Source organism: Procambarus clarkii, chromosome 2, assembly GCF_040958095.1.
Source record: "Procambarus clarkii isolate CNS0578487 chromosome 2, FALCON_Pclarkii_2.0, whole genome shotgun sequence".
In the NCBI taxonomy this organism is placed as follows: Eukaryota; Metazoa; Arthropoda; class Malacostraca; order Decapoda; family Cambaridae; genus Procambarus; species Procambarus clarkii.
The window spans coordinates 27,252,035-27,273,190 of NC_091151.1; the positions used below are offsets into that span (position 1 = coordinate 27,252,035).

At 42.5% G+C, this 21,156-nt stretch overlaps 1 protein-coding gene across 1 annotated transcript; it reads left to right on the forward strand.

Annotated features, from left to right (window-relative positions):
* The first annotated feature begins 169 nt into the window (after window positions 1-169).
* Window positions 170-18,680, forward strand: LOC138366072 (collagen, type I, alpha 1a-like). Its single transcript, XM_069326805.1, has 5 exons — window positions 170-208; window positions 906-1,323; window positions 13,341-13,671; window positions 17,472-18,000; window positions 18,066-18,680. The coding sequence occupies exons 1-5, from the start codon at window positions 170-172 to the stop codon at window positions 18,678-18,680; spliced, it is 1,932 nt and encodes a 643-aa protein (XP_069182906.1).
* Window positions 18,681-21,156: the final 2,476 nt, after the last annotated feature.

The following is a 21,156-nucleotide window of genomic DNA, read 5'->3' on the forward strand; positions in this document are numbered from 1 at the left end:
TGCTGTTACATGAGCAGCAGTGAGTTACAAGACCTACACACTGCTGTTGTTACATGAGCAGCAGTGTGAGTTACAAGACCAACACACTGCTGCAGCTGTTACATGAGCAGCAGTGTGAGTTACAAGACCTACACACTGCTGCTGTTTCATGAACAGCAGTGTGAGTTACATGACCTTCACACCCTGCCGCTGTTACATGAACAGCAGTGTGAGTTACAAGACCTTCACACACTGCTGCTGTTACATGAACAGCAGTGTGAGTTACAAGACCTACACACTGCTGCTGTTACATGAACAGCAGTGTGAGTTATGAGACCTAAAGACCTACACACTGCTGTTGTTACATGAGCAGCAGTGTGAGTTACAAGACCTACACACTGCTGCAGCTGTTACATGAGCAGCAGTGTGAGTTACAAGACATTCACACACTGCTGCTGTTACATGAGCAGCAGTGTGAGTTACAAGACCAACACACTGCTACTGGTACATGAGCAGCAGTGTGAGTTACAAGACCAACACACTGGTGCTGCTGTTACATGAGCAGCAGTGTGAGTTACAAGACCAACACACTGGTGCTGCTGTTACATGAGCAGCAGTGTGAGTTACAAGACCAACACACTGCTGCAGCTGTTACATAAGCAGCAGTGTGAGTTACAAGACCAACACACTGCTGCAGCTGTTACATGGGCAGCAGTGTGAGTTACAAGACCAACACACTGCTGCAGCTGTTACATGGGCAGCAGTGTGAGTTACAAGACCAACACACTGCTGCAGCTGTTACATGGGCAGCAGTGTGAGTTACAACATAATGAACAACTCAGACTACAGACAACCTAACTTAAACAACTTCAGAAGCTCAAATTATATCAAATTTCGCCCCCCCCCCAACCCCCTGATACTCTCAGACTAGTTCCAATGGTGCCGATAGTTCTGATGGTGCCTTTGGTGTTGATGGTGCCGATGGTGCTGATGGTGCTGATAGTGACGATGGTGCCTTTGGTGCTGATGGTGCCGATGGTTCTGATGGTGTCGATGGTGCTAATGGTGCCGATTGTGCTGATAGTGACGATGGTGCCGATGGTGCCGATGGTGCTGATGGTGCTGATGGTGCCGATGGTGTTGATGGTGTTGATGGTGTTGATGGTGCCGATAGTGCCGATGGTGTTGATGGTGTTGATGGTGCCGATGGTGCCGATGGTGTTGATGGTGCCGATAGTGTTGATGGTGTTGATGGTGTTGATGGTGCCGATGGTGCCGATGGTGTTGATGGTGTTGATAGAGTTGATGGTGTTGATGGTGCCCATTGTGTTGATGGTGCCGATGGTGCTGTTGGATATTTCCAACACCGAATTCACACTGTTGTATTCTCACTACTTATTACTAACTCTACTAATTATTGTAGTAAGTAAAATTAACACCACGTAGAATTCTCATGTACTAATAATTTCATCTGTGCAGTAGGCTAGAATTCTCACGTCACCCGACGCCAGTATTGCGTCAGATTTCCTTACAATAAACACATTATATCCAATGTATTTGAGAATTAAATTCGATTCTCTATAACTGAGGCATTCTGTATGATAATTAATTACAGATGAATTGACCTCCAACTAAAAGCCGAATAGAGTGTTGGAGTCATAGCAATTATCTAGTAATAAAAGTTAACGTCAAGAGTGAATGCCATGGAGAGACATTAATTCCTCTCCCTTATATGTTTACTATCGCTAAACTGGCAAATAATAATATTTTCCTCTTCTAAATAATAAACCCGTCCAGTCTTCAACGTTTCGAGCGTAAATGCGAGAAATATTAATGTTCGTGACAATAATTTGTTTGATGAACGCGGGACGCGGCGTGGGTTGAGGAGGCTTGCCAGAGCGCGTCTAGAGGAGCTCTGAGGTAGACCTGCTCTCACCGTACTCACGAGGAGACCCAATTGCCCAGCCATTAGGGCAGACGTTATCCATCCTCAGATGAAAGTCGCCACTGTGAGGCGTGAATAACCTTGCAGATAATATCTTCAACTGTTGCTGGTGTCATATAAGGAACCTCTTTAACCTGGTTCTTGACGACACGTGACCGGCCAGTGAAGCGCACCACGATCCAGGATAGGCCTAGCCAGAACCTGGGGACGCAAATTTCGGCAATCTTAAAACTTATACAGTGCCCTTTAGCTAAGTAAATTCTCTTTATTTGATGCATCTTGTAAAGTGTTTTGTGGTAGCTGGGTGATTGACCGTGACGACGCACGATAACATCAAACTACAGATTATTAATTTTATCACCTGTAATTCTCAAATTCTTGAATATATAGATTCAGTAGTTTAATTAGTTGCTACTGTAAATATTTGTCTTGCAGCACGTGAGAAGAATTCTCCCTGCCGCCTTCTCCCATGTTAATCCATCCCATTCGTCAACCAGCCGAGTCCAGGGAATTAGAGGAATCGTCGTGGCTTACATAAAGGAATCGTCGTGGCTTACATAAAGGAATCGTCTTTAACCCTTAAACTGCGCATGGCGTATATATACGCCCTGAGTAACATGTCCCATGGTGCGCATGGCGTATATATACGCCATAGGGTGCCAGGCCTGATTCAAATGGCCCGCGGCTACACGGGGTTCACAGTAGCTTCCTCAGGGCTCTTGTAAATAGATGCCATTTTAAAAAAAATCGTGGGCAATATTCTCAGGTGTGAGAGGCACAGTACTGTTGGAGCAACCAAGGCCGGCGCATGCAGCATGAGCGAATAGCATTGATGTTCAGCTTGTGACCACAGCATCGCCAAAAAATGTCAAAATAAATATATAATTGTTATTATTTAGCGATGACAATATTACAGATAACCAATGACTGTGATATAAATAACTAGGGTTGTGATAATAGCAGGATTGTTGTAATAATTAGCGCTGTGGGAGGAGTGATGCTGAGAGACGGAGGGAGACAGCATCGTTTACTGACTGTGTGGCCACCTGTTATTGTTTGCATTCACCATACCAGGTCAGTGGTTCTCTATGGTGAACACAAATGTAGATACTTATATATAATGTGTGTATTAGTGTAATAACAGCAAAAGGATTATGCTGGGAGGAGCCATATGGGTGACGGAGGTGACGTCGTCTGCACGATTTGTCTAGCTGTTTAGAGGGTGGCCACTATGCTCTTTGGGCGCACTACAAGCTTAGGTGTACAGTTACGGTGCATAAAACATGTAGATATTTATATATAATATGTGTATATAGGGTAATAACACTGCAAAAGGTATTGTTGGGGGAGAAAGTTTAGTGCGTGTGACCTTGAAAGTGAGGGAGCCGCCAGCCGCCATCTGTGTATAGCGACGACTCTTAGTGCCTGAACTAACTATATCAGCTTAGCTGTACAGTTGTGGTGAACAAAATATACACATACTTATATATAACTTCTGTATATAGTGTAATAACACCACAACTGGTATTGTTGGGGGAGAAAGTTTAGTGCGTGTGACCTTGAATGAGTGAGGGAGCCGCCATCTGTGTATAGCGACGACTCTTAGTGATGGAACTAACTATATCAGCTTAGCTGTACAGTTGTGGTGAACAAAATATACACATACTTATATATAACGTCTGTATATAGTGTAATAACACCACAACTGGTATTGTTGGGGGAGAAAGTTTAGTGCGTGTGTTGAGGGAGTGGCAGCGAGTGGCTGGCTGGTGTGTGGCGGTAACTCCTCGTTGCTTTTCGACTCTCAATACCAACTTAGTGGTTTGTTATGGTGACCAAAACATGCCAATACTTATATATAACCTGTGTATAGAGTGTAATAGCAGCAAAATTTTTTGTTTATTGTTTTATAAACATAATAATTGAATCACAAATATGCACATCATACTTTTGAGTATAGCGATTATTAACCACTTTTATTATATAAATATATTACAATACACACTATTGAATAATATTACTGCAAAAAAACTAAGAAAAAATCAATCGGAGACATTGAAACAATTAGGTAATAATATCTTTGTGGCAACTCCCATCTGTCAACGTGGGTGACGCTGACCGGGTCTGACGACCGCTCTGTCAACGCCCACTTTTTGCCAGACTTCCTCGGTCAATTGCGCCCAAAATATGTCACCTACGATTTTTTTTTTATTTTTTCCGTGCTCAGGGGACACAAATTAACATGTTTAGAAGACGAAAAAAAATTTTTGAATTTTTTTTTTTCTTGCGCACAGGGGTGTAAATGTCCCAAGGACCCCTGAGCAGTGTAAGGGTTAAGCTAAGATTCTTTTTTTATTTTCATGAATTATTCTGAATTACTTATATGCAGAATTCCTCAAGATTAACATGTGTTTATTGTGACTCTCATTACTATACTTATATTCTATATTCCCATTCTTGGTAATGACATCAGTTTCACTATAATTCATAGGATTAGATTATTATTAATTGGATTAGTGAACGAACCACACTAATTCCTGGACGTACTTACCTCCAGTAATAACCCCCCAATGTAGGTGTTTGAGGGTTTGATTCATTTAATTATACAGCCCATTAATTATTTCTATGATTATATTCTCTAGTATTTTATCCATAGTTACTGGTTTCATCTAGAAATTATCTAATGATCATAAATTCTCAGTTTCCCTCTTTACTATAAAAGCGGGTGGTCCTTCGTAATTTAATTTACTATATTAATATTTAAATAATCAGATTCAAGCCCCAAATATCCCACATTATGGTCCTTCGAACCGGATAAGCATTAAATCTATAATTAAATTATTAATCATTAATAACTAATCCTTGTGTGATAGAAGCTAGACTAACTATTTAATTAATTGTGTCAACTAACAGTGTAACACATCAGTTAGCCTAGATCACACTAACATATTGCTACTTTCACCTCATGTATAAGGTAGCTTTAGTGGGTCATAGCCACAACACTTAGACCTATACCTCACACAGAGGTGAGAATCTTTAGGTCACCAGGAGCAACAGCTCATAACTTTTATAATAACCCCACACTAACACCTGCGTTAGAGTGGCCTCACCATCTAACCATTATATACTTAGGTGGTAATGACATCCACCCCACTCGTCATCCAGCCGAGGTGATCAAACACCTCAAAGCCATAATTTCTTCTTTCAAGCTCATCAGTGAATCGGTAGTATTCACATTAGTGGAACCTCGCCAACCCAGTCAAGGTAATCGTTGGGGAGTAACCCCAGAATACTACCTGAGAGCTGCTAAGTACATAAATTTCAGGCTGAAAAAACGAGTGAGATTGGATGCCACATATATCCAATTTACAGCCAGACCTTACAGACAGAACCTGACCAGAGATGGTGTACACTTGTCAGGGGAATCTAGGTTGCATGTGGTTGACAAGTTAATTAACACCATCAACCATCACAAACGGCTGTGGCTAGCAAGCCAAACTTAACTGTACATAATTGTTCACCTGTGTGTGCAAGAGCACTCTTATAAAACAAAAAAAACAAAAAAAACAAAAATACAGCACAACTATATTCACCTTACTGCACCACAATACTCTTTACCCATGTTAGTAGGTAAAATTTAGGCTGAGATTGTGCTGAATTTGGTACAAGCCCAGACTAAATAACTTTATAGTTCTTAGTTAGGAATTATTACGAATAGATCTAAAACTAGTCAGTGTTGTATATATTATATTATTTGTGCTGACCCTATACAGGGTGGGATTAAATTTGAGATAACTCTGATTGGAGTGTCTCCATAATATTTCTCTTGTATGCATTATTTTGTGTATCTATTTTGTGTATTGCTGGATAATCTCCATTAACTCTGATGGTGATATAGATGAGCTAACCGGACGAGAACTAGTGGTGAAGTTCAGACAGTGCACAAAATATCTAGCTATTTGTTGTTAGGTAGGTAGGTACATTTAACCTCAAGTGAGGTAAAATATAAAGTAGTCACCTTAAATTAGGCTACAATTAATGTCACCTGTTCACTAATGAACAAGTACCCAAGCTTCATTAGTAATACATATACTAACACTGTGAAGTTTGAACCTAAGCCCAACATGGCTACTCCTGAGCAATTGAGGAGAACCTACATTGGCCTTAAAGGTCACTTGACCAGATTAATTAATAAGGCTGAGGGCTTAACTAAAGATACTCCCATTGACTCTTATCACTTAGAGGCATCAGTTAGATTGGCTGATCTGAAATTTGATCAAGTCAGATCTGCAGGTCAATCTTACCTTGATCTGCTAAATACTGTAGAAACTGATCCTGAGGAAGCAAGTCAAATTGTAGACGACATCTCCCAATATGAAGATGAGACTCAAGATAGAATTATCAAGCTATCTAAATTAGCCAAACAATCTGGATCCAATACCAGTAACACTGGATCTCACTTCAATAATCACTTACCCGAGATTCGTTTACCTACTCTAGACTTGCCTACATTTTCAGGATTAGATACAGAAAATTGGGACAATTTTTGGACTTCCTTTGAAGTTCACATCCATAAGAAACAGTCTCTAGACAAGGTTTCTAAATTTTCATACCTACTTAGTCTTCTCACAGGAGAGGCTAAAAAGGTCATCCATAACCTTACTCTTAATGAGAGTAATTATGAGGAAGCTATAAAACTCCTGAAGTTGAACTATTGCAACCAAGAGTTAAGTATAGCTACCCTCTATTATCAATTGCTAGATCTGAATGCACCAAACAGTAGACCAGAGTCACTTCAAAGCTTCAGACTAGAAGTAGAGTCTCTAGTAAAGGCCTTAGGTACTAAAGTTAATATACCTGCTTCTGAATGGTCTATCAAGCTACTATTACAGAGGAAATTACCTCGAAATGTCTTGACAGAGCTCTGCTCCCATTATAATACTGAGTTTCTTACTCTCGATCAAATTTTCGAGGGGTTGAGGATCACAGTTAACAGGTTGAACACTCATGACAAAATTAAACCTGAGTCTAAGCCAACTAGTGCTGATATTTCAGTCAAACCTAAACAGACTCAGAGTAAGTCTAATAAATATAAATCCAAACCTACTCCATCCACTAGGAAAAGAAGTGGAAATGTGGGTACATATTCAGTATCTTCTTCAGAGATAACCAATGACTTGTCTACTAAAGAGACTAAGTCTATTAACCAGAGAAAGTGTCTGTTCTGCAATCAGGGACACACCACTTATCAATGCTCTGTTTATCCTACTTATAATGTTAGGGTTAAAAGGTTACAGGAATTGCACAAGTGCATGGGCTCTCATGATCCCAAGAAATGTGCAGTGCAGTTACGTACGTGCAACCGTTGTGACCAAGGTGTACACCACTACGCCTTATGTAGGAAATCTCCTACACAAACCATGATCACTGGAGAGAATTCTACTAATTCTACTGCAGTGCAATATTGTAAAGTACATCACGAAGTAAATGTACTTGCTACTGAGTCAGGCAATAATACTACTTTGCCTACAGCTCAACTTAAATTAATAAACCGAAGATCTAGAATTAATACTAGGGGTCTTTTTGACCAAGGTTCACAGAAAACCTTCATTACACAACAGTTGGTAGATGAGTTAAATTTAAAACCTGCCAAAAGTGTGAGGTTAAACATTTCTGGTTTCCTGTCAAATAGTGGACCTCGTGACTACAAGGTAGTTAAAGTATTAGTTAGATTAGGATCTTCTACTAGCCCAATCCAAGCGGTGGTAGTGGATAAGATTCCTACGGACCTGCAGGTCACAGGACTAGCTCGCACTGCGAGACACCTTAAATGAAACCGCATGAGGCTAGCAGATCATAAAATAAATTCTGACTGCCTCACAGATATTGGAATACTAATAGGCGCGGATCATTATTACAAGTTTATAACTGGATGCACTAGGCAACATGGTATGAATTTGTTGTCGTCCGCAGGGGGCAAATTGCTCACAGGACCAGTGCTTTTCAGACAAGGTCCAGCGTCCACAAACCAACAATCCAATAATGTAATTGTGGCGTGACTAGGCTTAGAACAGTCACCCCTACGCTTCAGGGAAATAGCCGAGGACATTGAGTCTGACCCACCAATACATCGTTTGTGGGATTTAGACACGTTAGGCATCATCCCTGAGCAACCAAGTCCTGATGATACGTGGACTTACCAGCAATATCTGGATACAGTTGTCTACTCAAATAAACAATACTGGGTAAGACTCCCATGGAAGTTGGATCATCCACAAATTCCTGTGAATTATTTTATGGCAGCCTCACAATTGCAGTCTCAATTAACACGACTGCAGAAGCAGCCAGACAAACTAACCATGTATCACCAACTTATCCAACAACAACTTAACAATAAGTTCATTGAAGTTGTTGAACATGATGACCGAAAAACAGGTCATTATTTACCTCACCATGCTGTGGTGAAAGACTCATTGACAACACCTATTCGTATTGTCTTTAACTGCAGTGCCAAAGTAAAGCCGAGCAGTGTGTCTTTAAATGAATGTCTCCAAACGGGACCTAGCCTAACACAAAGGCTACATGACGTGTTGTTACGATTTCGCACAGGCATTTTTGCCTATACAGCTGACATCAGCAAAGCCTTTCTTCGAGTAGGATTACAGGAGGAAGATCGTGACTACACAAAATTCCTCTGGTTCAAGGATCCACTGGACCCTAACAGTGGAGTAATCACCTATAGGTTTGCCTCCGTATTATTTGGAGCTACGTCCTCACCGTTTCTTTTGCAAGCCACTTTAGACACGCATTTGAGGAAATCAGACAGCCCTTATAAGGCAACTATTAGCGACAACTTATATGTCGACAATTTCCAGGGGACAACTAATGATCAAGCTGATCTGGTAGAAATCTACCATGAGGCTAACCGTGAACTGTTAGGAGCCAATATGCCACTACAGTCATGGGCCTCAAATAATAAACTGCTCAACCAGTTAATCGAGAAAGAATTTCCAGATTATCAGGTACCCAGTAATTTAAAGGTTCTAGGAGTGGAATGGAACACCAGCACTGACGAGATTAATGTCAAGTCAGTGCAAACTGATAATTCAACCCTTACCATGAGAACACTGCTCTCATTTGTCAGTCAACCATTTGACCCTTTAGGCCTACTTAGTCCTATATTAATAAGGGGCAAACTCCTAATGCAGGAGTGCTGGCAGAAACATATGGGATGGGATGATCCGTTATCAAGTGAGTTACAAGCCAAATGGCAAATACTCTCAACGGATTTTAATCAGTTAGGAGTTCTGAAATTTCCTCGTAATGCTTCAGGACCAAACTTACCCACCAATTTGCACGTTTTTTGCGATGCCTCTGGCAAGGTATATGGGGCAGCAGCCTATTTAGTTAATAGGGCTCAATCAATTTTACTCACATCAAAAGCAAGAGTTGCTCCCATCAAAAGGAGATCCTTACCTCAGATGGAGTTGACTGCATTGCTAGTGGGAGTAAGATTGGCTCATTGCCTGACAAAGACACTCAATAATATCCACTTTGGTGAGATTGTAGTGTGGTCAGACAACGAGGCAGTCTTACAATGGGTAAGAAACAATAACAACAAAACTCCTTATGTCAGTAATCGCGTCAGGGAGATTCATGATTTATCTGCTGGATATAAGTTTAGACATGTCCCTACTAAGGACAATCCTGCAGATTATTTATCACGAGGATTGACATTAAAACAACTTGTCAAGTCTTCGCTTTGGTTCAATGGACCTTCATGGCTTGTTGGTGGTCAGTGGCCCAAACAAAAGCCACAAGTCATAGTGACCAATATCGCCACTCCCATGAAAGAACCAGAGCCTCAGCGAATATTAGCCATTGATCCTCATCATTATTCTAACTTAAGCAAATTGTTACGAGTGACTGCGCACGTGTTTGATTTCCTTGCTAAAGTAGGAATTCGACATAAATTTCCCAATCCTATCCACTACTGGATCAAGCGTGCACAGCAAGAGACATACGGAAGCGAATTTGAGAATCTTCCAGATAAATTAACTAAGTCTCTAGGCATCTGGTACGATGCCAACACTCATAACATACTACGATGTGGAGGACGTTTGCTACATGCAAAAATTGACTTAGACACTAAAAATCATATTCTTTTACCTCGTCACCACATCATCACTAAACTTCTTGTCTTACATCACTATCAATATGGTACCCTACATGGTGGAGTTTTAGATACTCTCACCGACCTTAGACAAAAGTACTGGCTTCCTCAAGGTCGTCAGACAGTTAAGACCATTATTAAATCTTGTGTAATCTGTAAGAGGTACGACGCTAGAGTGTGTCCTTACCCAGGACCTCCCCCACTCCCAGAAGAGCGCGTGGTTCATCTTCGTCCTTTCGAAACCACTGGTGTTGATTATACAGGAGCCTTACTCCTCACTGGTAACCCAGATAATATACCAGTGTAGGCGTACATTTGTCTCTTTACATGTGCTACAACCAGAGGCGTACACTTAGAGGTCACTCCAGACATGAGTGCAGAAGCTTTCATTCAAGCTTTCCGCAGATTTGCTGCCCGCCGATCGTGTCCTAAATTAATGATATCGGGCAACGGATCTAATTTTGTGGCAGGAGAAAGTTGTTTGCGAGTAGTCTGGAACCACCCAGAGGTACAGTCAGTCTTACAGAGAAGACAATGTCACTGGAAATTCATAGCACCGAGAGCCCCTTGGCAAGGTGGGTTCTATGAGCGAATGGTAGGCACGGTCAAGAAGTGTCTAAGGAAAACTTTACACCGACAAAGGGTCAGTTACTCGGAACTCCAAACCATTGTTGTGGAAATCGAGGCGCGAGTCAATAACCGCCCAATCACCTACCTGTCTGATGATTTTACCCAGAGAGAACCTCTGAGCCCCTCTCACTTGATCCATGGAGGTCTACTGAGCCCTCTCATCCCTTTAGCCGAAGAGGACCCTGTAGACCCGTCACATGTGACCAGAGGAGACTTGGTGGAAAGCTACCAGCATCTTTCTAGAGTTAATAACAGGTGGAATGAGGTGTGGACTCGAGAGTACCTCACAGCTCTACGAGAGTACCACTACGGAGCTTCGAGTCCTTACAATAAGGTGCAATTAAAACCAGGAGACCTAGTGCTAGTCGACAGTGATGGACCAATGTCAGAGTGGCCTATAGGTAAAATTGTTACCATTCACCCAGATCGACAAGGTGTCCTAAGAGTAGTTAAAGTTTTATGCCGAGGCAACACTACTCTAAAAACTTTAGAGAAGCTGGTTCCCCTTGAACTGACTGAGCAAGAATATCAGCCAGATCCAGTTTCTCCAATAATTTCCGAGGACAATGATTCTGTTCCTCCAAGCAACCGCCCCACTAGAGCTGCTGCTCAAGAATGTAGGAGGAATTTGCAAGCCTATTACAACTCTGAACAAGAGTAATTTCCTTCATTTCCCACTGAGATAACTATGATGATGCTACGATGTGATATCATGTAACAAAACATTACACGTCACTATGACCCAGGATATCGCATCACCGTAGATTCTGTTAGTTTAAATTGGGAGAGTTAAATTCTATAAATATTGTGTAGGCTACAAGCAACATGTTTCATTTGACATATAAATAGCAAGACTCAAGTTCTTGTAAGTCCTTGATAAATCCGGGACGTTCGTTATGTGTGTACTAACATACTAACATATTAACATACTAATGTATTAATCTTAATATCACTTCGGGATAGGTCAGTACTACACAGTACACTACGACCCTAGAATCCTCCCCCCGGAGTTATGTTGGATATTTCCAACACCGAATTCACACTGTTGTATTCTCACTACTTATTACTAACTCTACTAATTATTGTAGTAAGTAAAATTAACACCACGTAGAATTCTCATGTACTAATAATTTCATGTGTGCAGTAGGCTAGAATTCTCACGTCACCCGACGCCAGTATTGCGTCAGATTTCCTTACAATAAACACATTATATCCAATGTATTTGAGAATTAAATTCGATTCTCTATAACTGAGGCATTCTGTATGATAATTAATTAGAGATGAATTGACCTCCAACTAAAAGCCGAATAGAGCGTTGGAGTCATAGCAATTATCTAGTAATAAAAGTTAACGTCAAGAGTGAATGCCATGGAGAGACATTAATTCCTCTCCCTTATATGTTTACTATCGCTAAACTGGCAAATAATAATATTTTCCTCTTCTAAATAATAAACCCGTCCAGTCTTCAACGTTTCGAGCGTAAATGCGAGAAATATTAATGTTCGTGACAATAATTTGTTTGATGAACGCGGGACGCGGCGTGGGTTGAGGAGGCTTGCCAGTACGCGTCTAGAGGAGCTCTGAGGTAGACCTGCTCTCACGAGGAGACGCCATTGCCCAGCCATTAGGGCAGACGTTATCCATCCTCAGATGAAAGTCGCCACTGTGAGGCGTGAATAACCTTGCAGATAATATCTTCAACTGTTGCTGGTGTCATATAAGGAACCTCTTTAACCTGGTTCTTGACGACACGTGACCGGCCAGTGAAGCGCGCCACGATCCAGGATAGGCCTAGCCAGAACCTGGGGACGCGAATTTCGGCAATCTTAAAACTTATACAGTGCCCTTTAGCTAAGTATATTCTCTTTATTTGATGCATCTTGTAAAGTGTTTTGTGGTAGCTGGGTGATTGACCGTGACGACGCACGATAACATCAAACTACAGGTTATTAATTTTATCACCTGTAATTCTCAAATTCTTGAATATATAGATTCAGTAGTTTAATTAGTTGCTACTGTAAATATTTGTCTTGCAGCACGTGAGAAGAATTCTCCCTGCCGCCTTCGCCCATGTTAATCCATCCCATTCGTCAACCAGCCGAGTCCAGGGAATTAGAGGAATCGTCGTGGCTTACATAAAGGAATCGTCTTTAAGCTAAGATTATTTTTTTATTTTCATGAATTATTCTGAATTACTTATATGCAGAATTCCTCAAGATTAACATGTGTTTATTGTGACTCTCATTACTATACTTATATTCTATATTCCCATTCATGGTAATGACATCAGTTTCACTATAATTCATAGGATTAGATTATTATTAATTGGATTAGTGAACGAACCACACTAATTCCTGGACGTACTTACCTCCAGTAATAACCCCCCAATGTAAGTGTTTGAGGGTTTGATTCATTTAATTATACAGCCCATTAATTATTTCTATGATTATATTCTCTAGTATTTTATCCATAGTTACTGGTTTCATCTAGGAATTATCTAATGATCATAAATTCTCAGTTTCCCTCTTTACTATAAAAGCGGGTGGTCCTTCGTAATTTAATTTACTATATTAATATTTAAATAATCAGATTCAAGCCCCAAATATCCCACAGGTGCCGATGGTGCCGATGGTGTTGATGGTGTTGATAGAGTTGATGGTGTTGATGGTGCCGATGGTGCCGATGGTGTTGATGGAGCCGATGGTGTTGATGGTGCCGATGGTGTTGATGGTGTTGATAGAGTTGATGGTGTTGATGGTGCTGATGGTGCCGATGGTGTTGATGGTGTCGATGGTGTTGATGGAGTTGATGGTGCCGATGGTCCTGATGGTGTCGATGGTTCCGTTGGTGCCGATGGTGCTGATGTTGCCGATGGTGCCGATGGTTCCGTTGGTGCCGATGGTTCCGTTGGTGCCGATGGTGCTGATTGTGTAACATGGGAGGGGTATCATCTCGGATCTTCTCTTCAGTCCTCTTTACCCCTACCCGTATTCTATTTTCTTTGTTTAATACCAAGGGACCATAGAGTTGCTTCTAGCCAAATCCCATGCCACGTGGTCTTAGCCGTTTTGACCAGCTAAGATTCTACAACCTCACGACGTGGTACTAGATGTTACGGCCACAATGGGACGCAACCGGGTTCTTTTCAGGTGGTACGGAAGTTCATATATCCGACCCCAAGTTAGTAGAGGCTTTGAAGAGGTGAGCTCAGTAATGCATGTAAAATAAAATGGGGAGGTACATTAAATACACAAGTTTGACACTTTAACCATATATAATTAGTCTTCCCATCACCATATATATATAAAAGTCTTAAACCGAAAATATTACTACACTATGTACATCATCATGCTCACTCCGTGCAGTCTTTTACCGGGTTTCCTTATCCGTGGCACTACACTCAGCAGGTACCAGGAAACAACGATGAGTCTACTCTGGCCTCGGACCAGCCAAATCACAATTCCACTAGGTGCCTCATCGTGAAGGCCCACAACCACAGTTCAGCCTGTTGCTGGCAGGTACCAATCAGCCTCACGCTGTTAGGCCACTTCACGAGCGAATACTAGGGTTGCAAGCCCTAGGCAGGAGCTTCGTGTAACTCGCTGGTTACTCTCCTCTTTCAACACCACAGTCGGCTGTCTCTTCCACCAGCCAGCCCCGGGTACGGCGAATCCAGTCACTGCCACTCCTCAGGCAGAGAGTTGAACACTCTACAGTTCTCGTCCTGCGGTGGCTCCCTGCTTCTGTGAAGCAGACTGGTGTAGAGACCTTGGCTGCCTTGGGTAGACTGACTCTTCGTACATCACAGCAGCTCTACGTTGACTCTGTAAATACAGACACGTCATCAGTACACTGGGATACTACATGGGGACCACTGGGAAACATCACTTACTGGCTTAGACACCTACGTACACCTTTTTGTTCCATAGATAGCGCTCATTGTCTAAGCGCCACCTCACCAACAAAGGGAGCAAAGCATTGGCAAAAAATTATAGACCAGTTGCACTAACATCGCACATCATAAAAGTATTTGAGAGAGTGATTAGGAGTCAGGTCACCAATTTCATAGATACCAATGACCTTCACAACCCAGGCCAACATGGATTTCGAGCGGTGAAGATCGTGCCTCTCACAGCTACTTGAGCACTACGACAAAGTCACTGAGGCATTAGAAGAGAAACAGAATGCTGATGTGATATACACGGACTTCACAAAGGCTTTCGATAAATGTGACCATGGCGTGATAGCACACAAAATGAAGTCAATGGGAATAACCGGTAAAGTAGGACGCTGGATACTCAGTTTTCTGTCAAACAGGACTCAGCGAGTAACTGTCAACCATATAAAATCTAGTCCAAGTGCAGTGAAAAGCTTTGTACCTCAGGGTACAGTCCTTGCACCGCTGCTTTTCCTTATTCTCATATCAGATATAGACAAAAATACAAGTCACAGCTTCGTATCATCCTTTGCAGATGACACAAAAATCAGTATGAAAATTACCTCGGCTGAGGACATTGAAAAATTTCAAGCTGATATTAATAAAGTTTTCGATTGGGCATCAGAAAATAACATGATGTTTAACAGTAATAAATTCCAGGTACTCAGGTACGGTAAAAATGAGGACCTTAAACATAATACAGAGTACAAAACACAATCAAATGTACCCATAGTAGGAAAACAGCATGTAAAGGATTTGGGAATAATAATGTCTGACGACCTAACGTTTAAGGAGCATAACCAAGCAAATATTGCGACAGCCAGAAAAATGATAGGATGGATTACGAGATCTTTCAAATCCAGGGATCCCATCACAATGGTTTTACTCTTCAAGTCACTTGTGTTGTCCCGTCTTGAGTACTGCTCAGTACTCACTTCCCCTTTCAGAGCAGGAGAGATTGCTGAAATAGAGGGAATACAGAGAACATATACGGCACGCATAGACGCAATAAAGCACCTAAATTATTGGGATCGTCTCAAAGCCCTCCAAATGTACTCACTAGAAAGAAGACGAGAGAGATATCAAATAATATACACCTGGAAGATACTGGAGGGCCAAGTACCAAATCTACACAGTAAAATAACAACGTACTGGAGTGAACGACATGGAAGAAAATGTAGATTAGAACCAGTGAAGAGCAGAGGTGCCATAGGCACAATCAGAGAACACTGTATAAACATCAGAGGTCCGCGGTTGTTCAACGTCCTCCCAGCAAGCATAAGAAATATTGCCGGAACAACCGTGGACATTTTCAAGAGGAAACTAGATTTATTCCTCCAAGGAGTGCCGGACCAACCGGGCTGTGGTGGGTATGTGGGCCTGCGGGCCGCTCCAAGCAACAGCCTGGTGGACCAAACTCTCACAAGTCGAGCCTGGCCTCGGGCCGGGCTTGGGGAGTAGAAGAACTCCCAGAACCCCATCAACCAGGTATTAACCAGAGGTCAGCACCGGCTACCTCTCGAACCGACTAGAACAGGAATCCAGCGCCTATTGCCGGTATATTCCCGTCATCACTAGATGGCATTGTCCATGTTGTGGGGGTTTCAGGAGTGGACTCACAGATGGCGTTGACGTCACTGCTCCGTGTTCCGATGGTGGACTTTGGTTCGTAACACTAGACTCCTAGCAAACTCAAGAATATCCCACCGGTGCCACCATTGTAAAACAGGGGTGAGTGGGGAAATCGTCTCTGATCTTCTCTTCAATCCCCTTTTCCAAGCAATTGGGGATCAAGCCCCAAGGTGTTAATGAGTGATTAATCCTCAGTGACATCACTAGCTAAGAACTAGCCTCGGACACTGAGCAATTTTGCACGACCCGGGGTCACAGGTCACCAAAGCCTTCCATATTTAATAATTCTCAAATGTCAAATAGCCATATTGTAATTGGAAATAGCCTTTCCCTAAGACGCCTGTGCAATTACCTTCAGTTTAAAAGAGTTCAACCATCTGGGTTGTTCAGTACAACAGAGATTAGATGTTAAACTTAAAACCCTGCTAGTAAACTTAGTGAACCTGGCATAGGAATACATTCTAGCCTCGTGGTGAGGAGGGCTAGCTAGTCAGTTTGGGCTGGTCAATGACTCGGAGAGGTCATCCACTCTCACCCTCTCCCTAGATAGATCAGTAGAACAACAACTGGTCGCAGTTCAAGGTATAGTTGGCTACAGTTTTGTATAGGAAAATAGTTCATCTTATGCCTCGTAGGGAGTGTTAAGTATAGGGAGTGACTTTATTTAGATTTTGCAATTATTAGATATTCAGTTTGTAATTGCATTTTATTATTTCCATTTCATGTTTTCTTGTGTCCTTGTCACGTGGTCTCCATGAGTCTGAGTTTATTTGGGCAGCAAGCCTAACAAAGTGTAAGCGTTCAGTTATCCCTTTGTTTGCTATAATTACCCACACTTAACGTAGATTCTTCCCTCCTTTTCCAAGGAATTGGGGATTAAGCCCCAAGGTATTGATGAGTGATTAATCAGCCCAGACCCCGCTTAATTAATGCTTCTTGTTAATGGTCTGGTGGTGGCAGCAGAAGGAGATTCTTGAGTTTGCTAGGAGTCTAGTACCAAGTCTTGAGGTTGTAGAATCTTAGCTGGTCAAAACGGCTAAGACCACGTGGTGTGGGATTCGACTAGAAGCAACTCTGGGGTCCCTTGGTATTAAGCAAAGTAAATAGGATACGAGTAGGGGTAAAGGGAATGTTAGAGCAGATCAGAACCGAACCCCCTCCCCGTGTTACAATAGTGCCGATGGTGCCGATGGTGCGTATGGTGCTGATGGTTCCCATGGTGCGGACGGTGCTGATGGTGCCCATGGTGCTGATGGTGCCCATGGTGCTGATGGCTCTGATGGTTCCATTGGGGCTGATGGTGCCGATGTTGCCGATGGTGTCGATGGTGCCAATGGTTCCGATGGTTCTGATGGTGCCGATGTTGCCGATGGTGTTGATGGTGCCGATGATTCTGATGGTGCCGATGGTGCTGATGTTTCCAATGGTGCCGATGGTTCCGATGGTTCTGATGGTGTCGGTGGTGCCGATGTTTTCGATGGTGTCAATAGTGCAGATGGTTTTGATGGTGCCGATGGTGCTGATGGTTCCGCTGGCTCTGATGGTGCCGATGGTGCTGATGGTTCTGATGGTGTCGATGGTGCTGATGGTTCCAATGGTGTCGATGGTACCGATGGTGCCGATCTTTTCGATGGTGCCGATAGTTCTGATGATGCCGATGGTGCTGATGGCTCTGATGGTTCCATTGGGGCTGATGGTGCCGATGTTGCCGATGGTGTCGATGGTGCCAATGGTTCCAATGGTGTCGATGGTACCGATGGTGCCGATAGTTCGATGGTGTCGATGGGGCTGATGGCTCCGATGGTTCTGATGGTGCCAATGGTTCCAATGGTGTCGATGGTACCGATGGTTCTGATGGTGCCAATGGTGCCAATGTTTCCGATGGTGTCGATGGGGCCAATGTTTCTGATGGTTCCGATGGTACTGTTGGTTTTGATGGTGCCGATGTTGCTGATGGTGTCGATGGTGCCGATGGTTCTAATGGTGCCAATGGTGCCAATGGTGTCGATGGTACCGATGGTGCCGATGGTTCTGATCTTGCCAATGGTGCCAATGTTTCCGATGGTGTCGATGGGGCCAATGTTTCTGATGGTTCCGATGGTACTGTTGGTTTTGATGGTGCCGATGGTGTCGATGGTGCCGATGGTGTCGATGTTATCGATTGTGTCGATGGTGCTGATGGTTCCGATGGTTCCAATGGTGCCAATTGTGCTGATGGTTCCGATGGTGCCATTGGTTTTGTTGGTGCCGATGGTTCCAATGGTGCCGATGGTGCCATTGTTTGCTGTCATAGTCGCCCTTGGCACTCACCAGACTGTTCCATCTACTGTTGGATATCAGTAATTAAGTTATGTTTAATGTTCACACAACTGTGTAAACAATAAAGTCACTTTGATTAAAGATAAGGCTTTTGAGGTCTTTGTTGGCCTCAATATACGAGGGTGAGGAAAGGTTCACCTCTGAGACCCCACGATCTCCATCCAGGTAAACAAAGTCTTAGTCTCCCTACACCCGCTCCTCATCTCTCTACTTCACTGTGTTCCCTCCGGCTCCTAGTACTCCATTTCAACCAGTATTCATGCTCAGGAGGCGGAAGGCTGCTGATGAAATGTAAAACTTGGAATTGTTATGACATAACTCTTCATATGTGTGCACAGTTTACCTGAAGTTTACCTGAAGAGGGTATCTGGAGTTTTTCTCCCCCAACTCCGGCTATGAGAAGGCTCCATTTGTGATAACTTGGTTTAAGAGGCTGTTGCTTGGATCCACAACAACCTGGCTGGTCCGACACTTCTTGCAAAAACGTATACTATTGCTTCTCGAAGAAGTTCACCATTGTTCCGCAATATTTCTTATACTTGCTGGGAAGGTGTTGAACAGCAGTGGACCTCTAATGATCATATGGTGCTCTCTGACTGTGCTTATGACACCTGCACTCCTCATTAGTTCTATTCTGCATTTCCTTCCGTATTGTTCTTTCCAATATGTTGTTATTCTACTAGGAATGTTTGGGACCTGGCCCCTCCAGTATCTTCCATGTTTTTATTTTTGATACCTCTCTCGTCTCCTTTCAAGAGATCACATTATGAGAGCTTTAATACGGTCCCAACAGTTTAGGTACTTTATCGTGTCTGCGCGTGGGTATGTGTTCCCTGTATTCCCTCTATTTAAGGAATCTCTCGGGCAATTCTTAAATATCTTGAGTAGCGAGCACTACTCAAAGCAGGACAGCACTTGTAATTTCAATAATATTAACACTGCTGTGGATCCCTAGATTTGAAGATTCTCATAATCAATCCTATCATTTTCCTGACTGCCCCTATAGTTGCTAGGTTATGCTCACTAAACGTCAGGTCGTCATGTAAAATTCAGAGATATTTTACATGATCGTTTCCTTCGAGTAGGTCGGATTGTGTCCTGTATTCTGTATTTCATTTAAGTTGTTAAATATTTCCACTCTCCAATGGAAGACTTTATTAATATAATCATCCAGTTTATCAGTGTCTTCAACAAAAGTAATTTTCATACTATTTACATCATCCAAAAGGGATGACACGAAACTGAGACTAGATTTCTTGTCTATATTGCATATAAGAGTGAAACAAACGGTGGTGCCAGGATTGTGCTCTGGGATACAGAGGTGAAACGATTGTGCCCTGGTGTACAGTGCTGCCAGAAGTGTGCCCCTGGAGTACAGTGGTGCCACGATTGTGCCCTGGGTGTATAGTGCTGCCAAGATTGTGCCCTGGGGTACAGTGGTGACACGATTGAGCCCTGGGGTACAGTGGTGCCAGGATTGTGCCCTGGGGTACTGTGGTGCCACGATTGTGCCCTGGGGTATAGTGGTGCCAAGTAGTGGGATTGATGACTACGACGTGCTATTTTCATTTTTTCCAAAGCACGTCGTAGCTTCAGGGGTTTTTGATAGCTACGACGTGCGATTTTCATTTTTTCCAAAGCATGTCGTAGCTTCAGGGGTTTTTGATAGCTACGACCGGCTTTTTTCATTTTTTCCAAAGCCGGTCGTAGCTTCATGGGTTTTTCCTGTTTTTTTTCCCTATGTCGGTCGTAGCATCTGGGGTTTTTTCCTGTTTTTTTTTCCTAAGCCTGTCGTAGCATCATGGGTTTTTGTGATTTTTTTTGTTCCTATGCTGGTCTTAGCATCATAGTTTTTTGTTCCTATGCCGGTCGTAGCATCATAGTTTTTTGTTCCTAGGGATTAAAAAGCTGGTCCCTGGCATCCCCAAATTTCGTTGGCTTAGTGACCCTGCACAGACATTGCTAATGGTCAATGACGTCACCAGCTAGCCGCTCAGCATTCCTGCACCGGCATGTTCGAGGGGATTAAAAAGCCGGTCGTAGCATCATGGGTTTTGCGATACAACAGTATCCTTGAAACCTAATATAAAATACCATCATCCCTAGTCTATTTTTAATTTCATATTTACTTCCAACCATCGCCCATTACATTTATCAAAGGGGATCATGTATGTGAGGGAAGAACATAACTTCAGCACTGCAAGAAGTTATGTGTGTATTTTCAAGTTCGTCCCCTGCTGCCTGTATTTACCCAGGTCTTTTTCCTAAATATAAAACTTATCCAATTCATTCCTATTCTGTTTCATGTTGATACGTATAATAGGTTATAAATATTCCCCTTTAGTATGACCATTCAGTCACACCTCTATCATGTCACCCCTATTTCTTCTTCTTCGTCGTCGTTCTAGAGAATGTAATTTGAGCTATGACAATCTTTCTTGAAGGATCGTTTATTATGCATAGGGCAAAAAACAGTAACCCTGAAACCTAATGTAAAATACCATTAACCCTAGACTATTTTAAATTTCCTATTTACTTCCA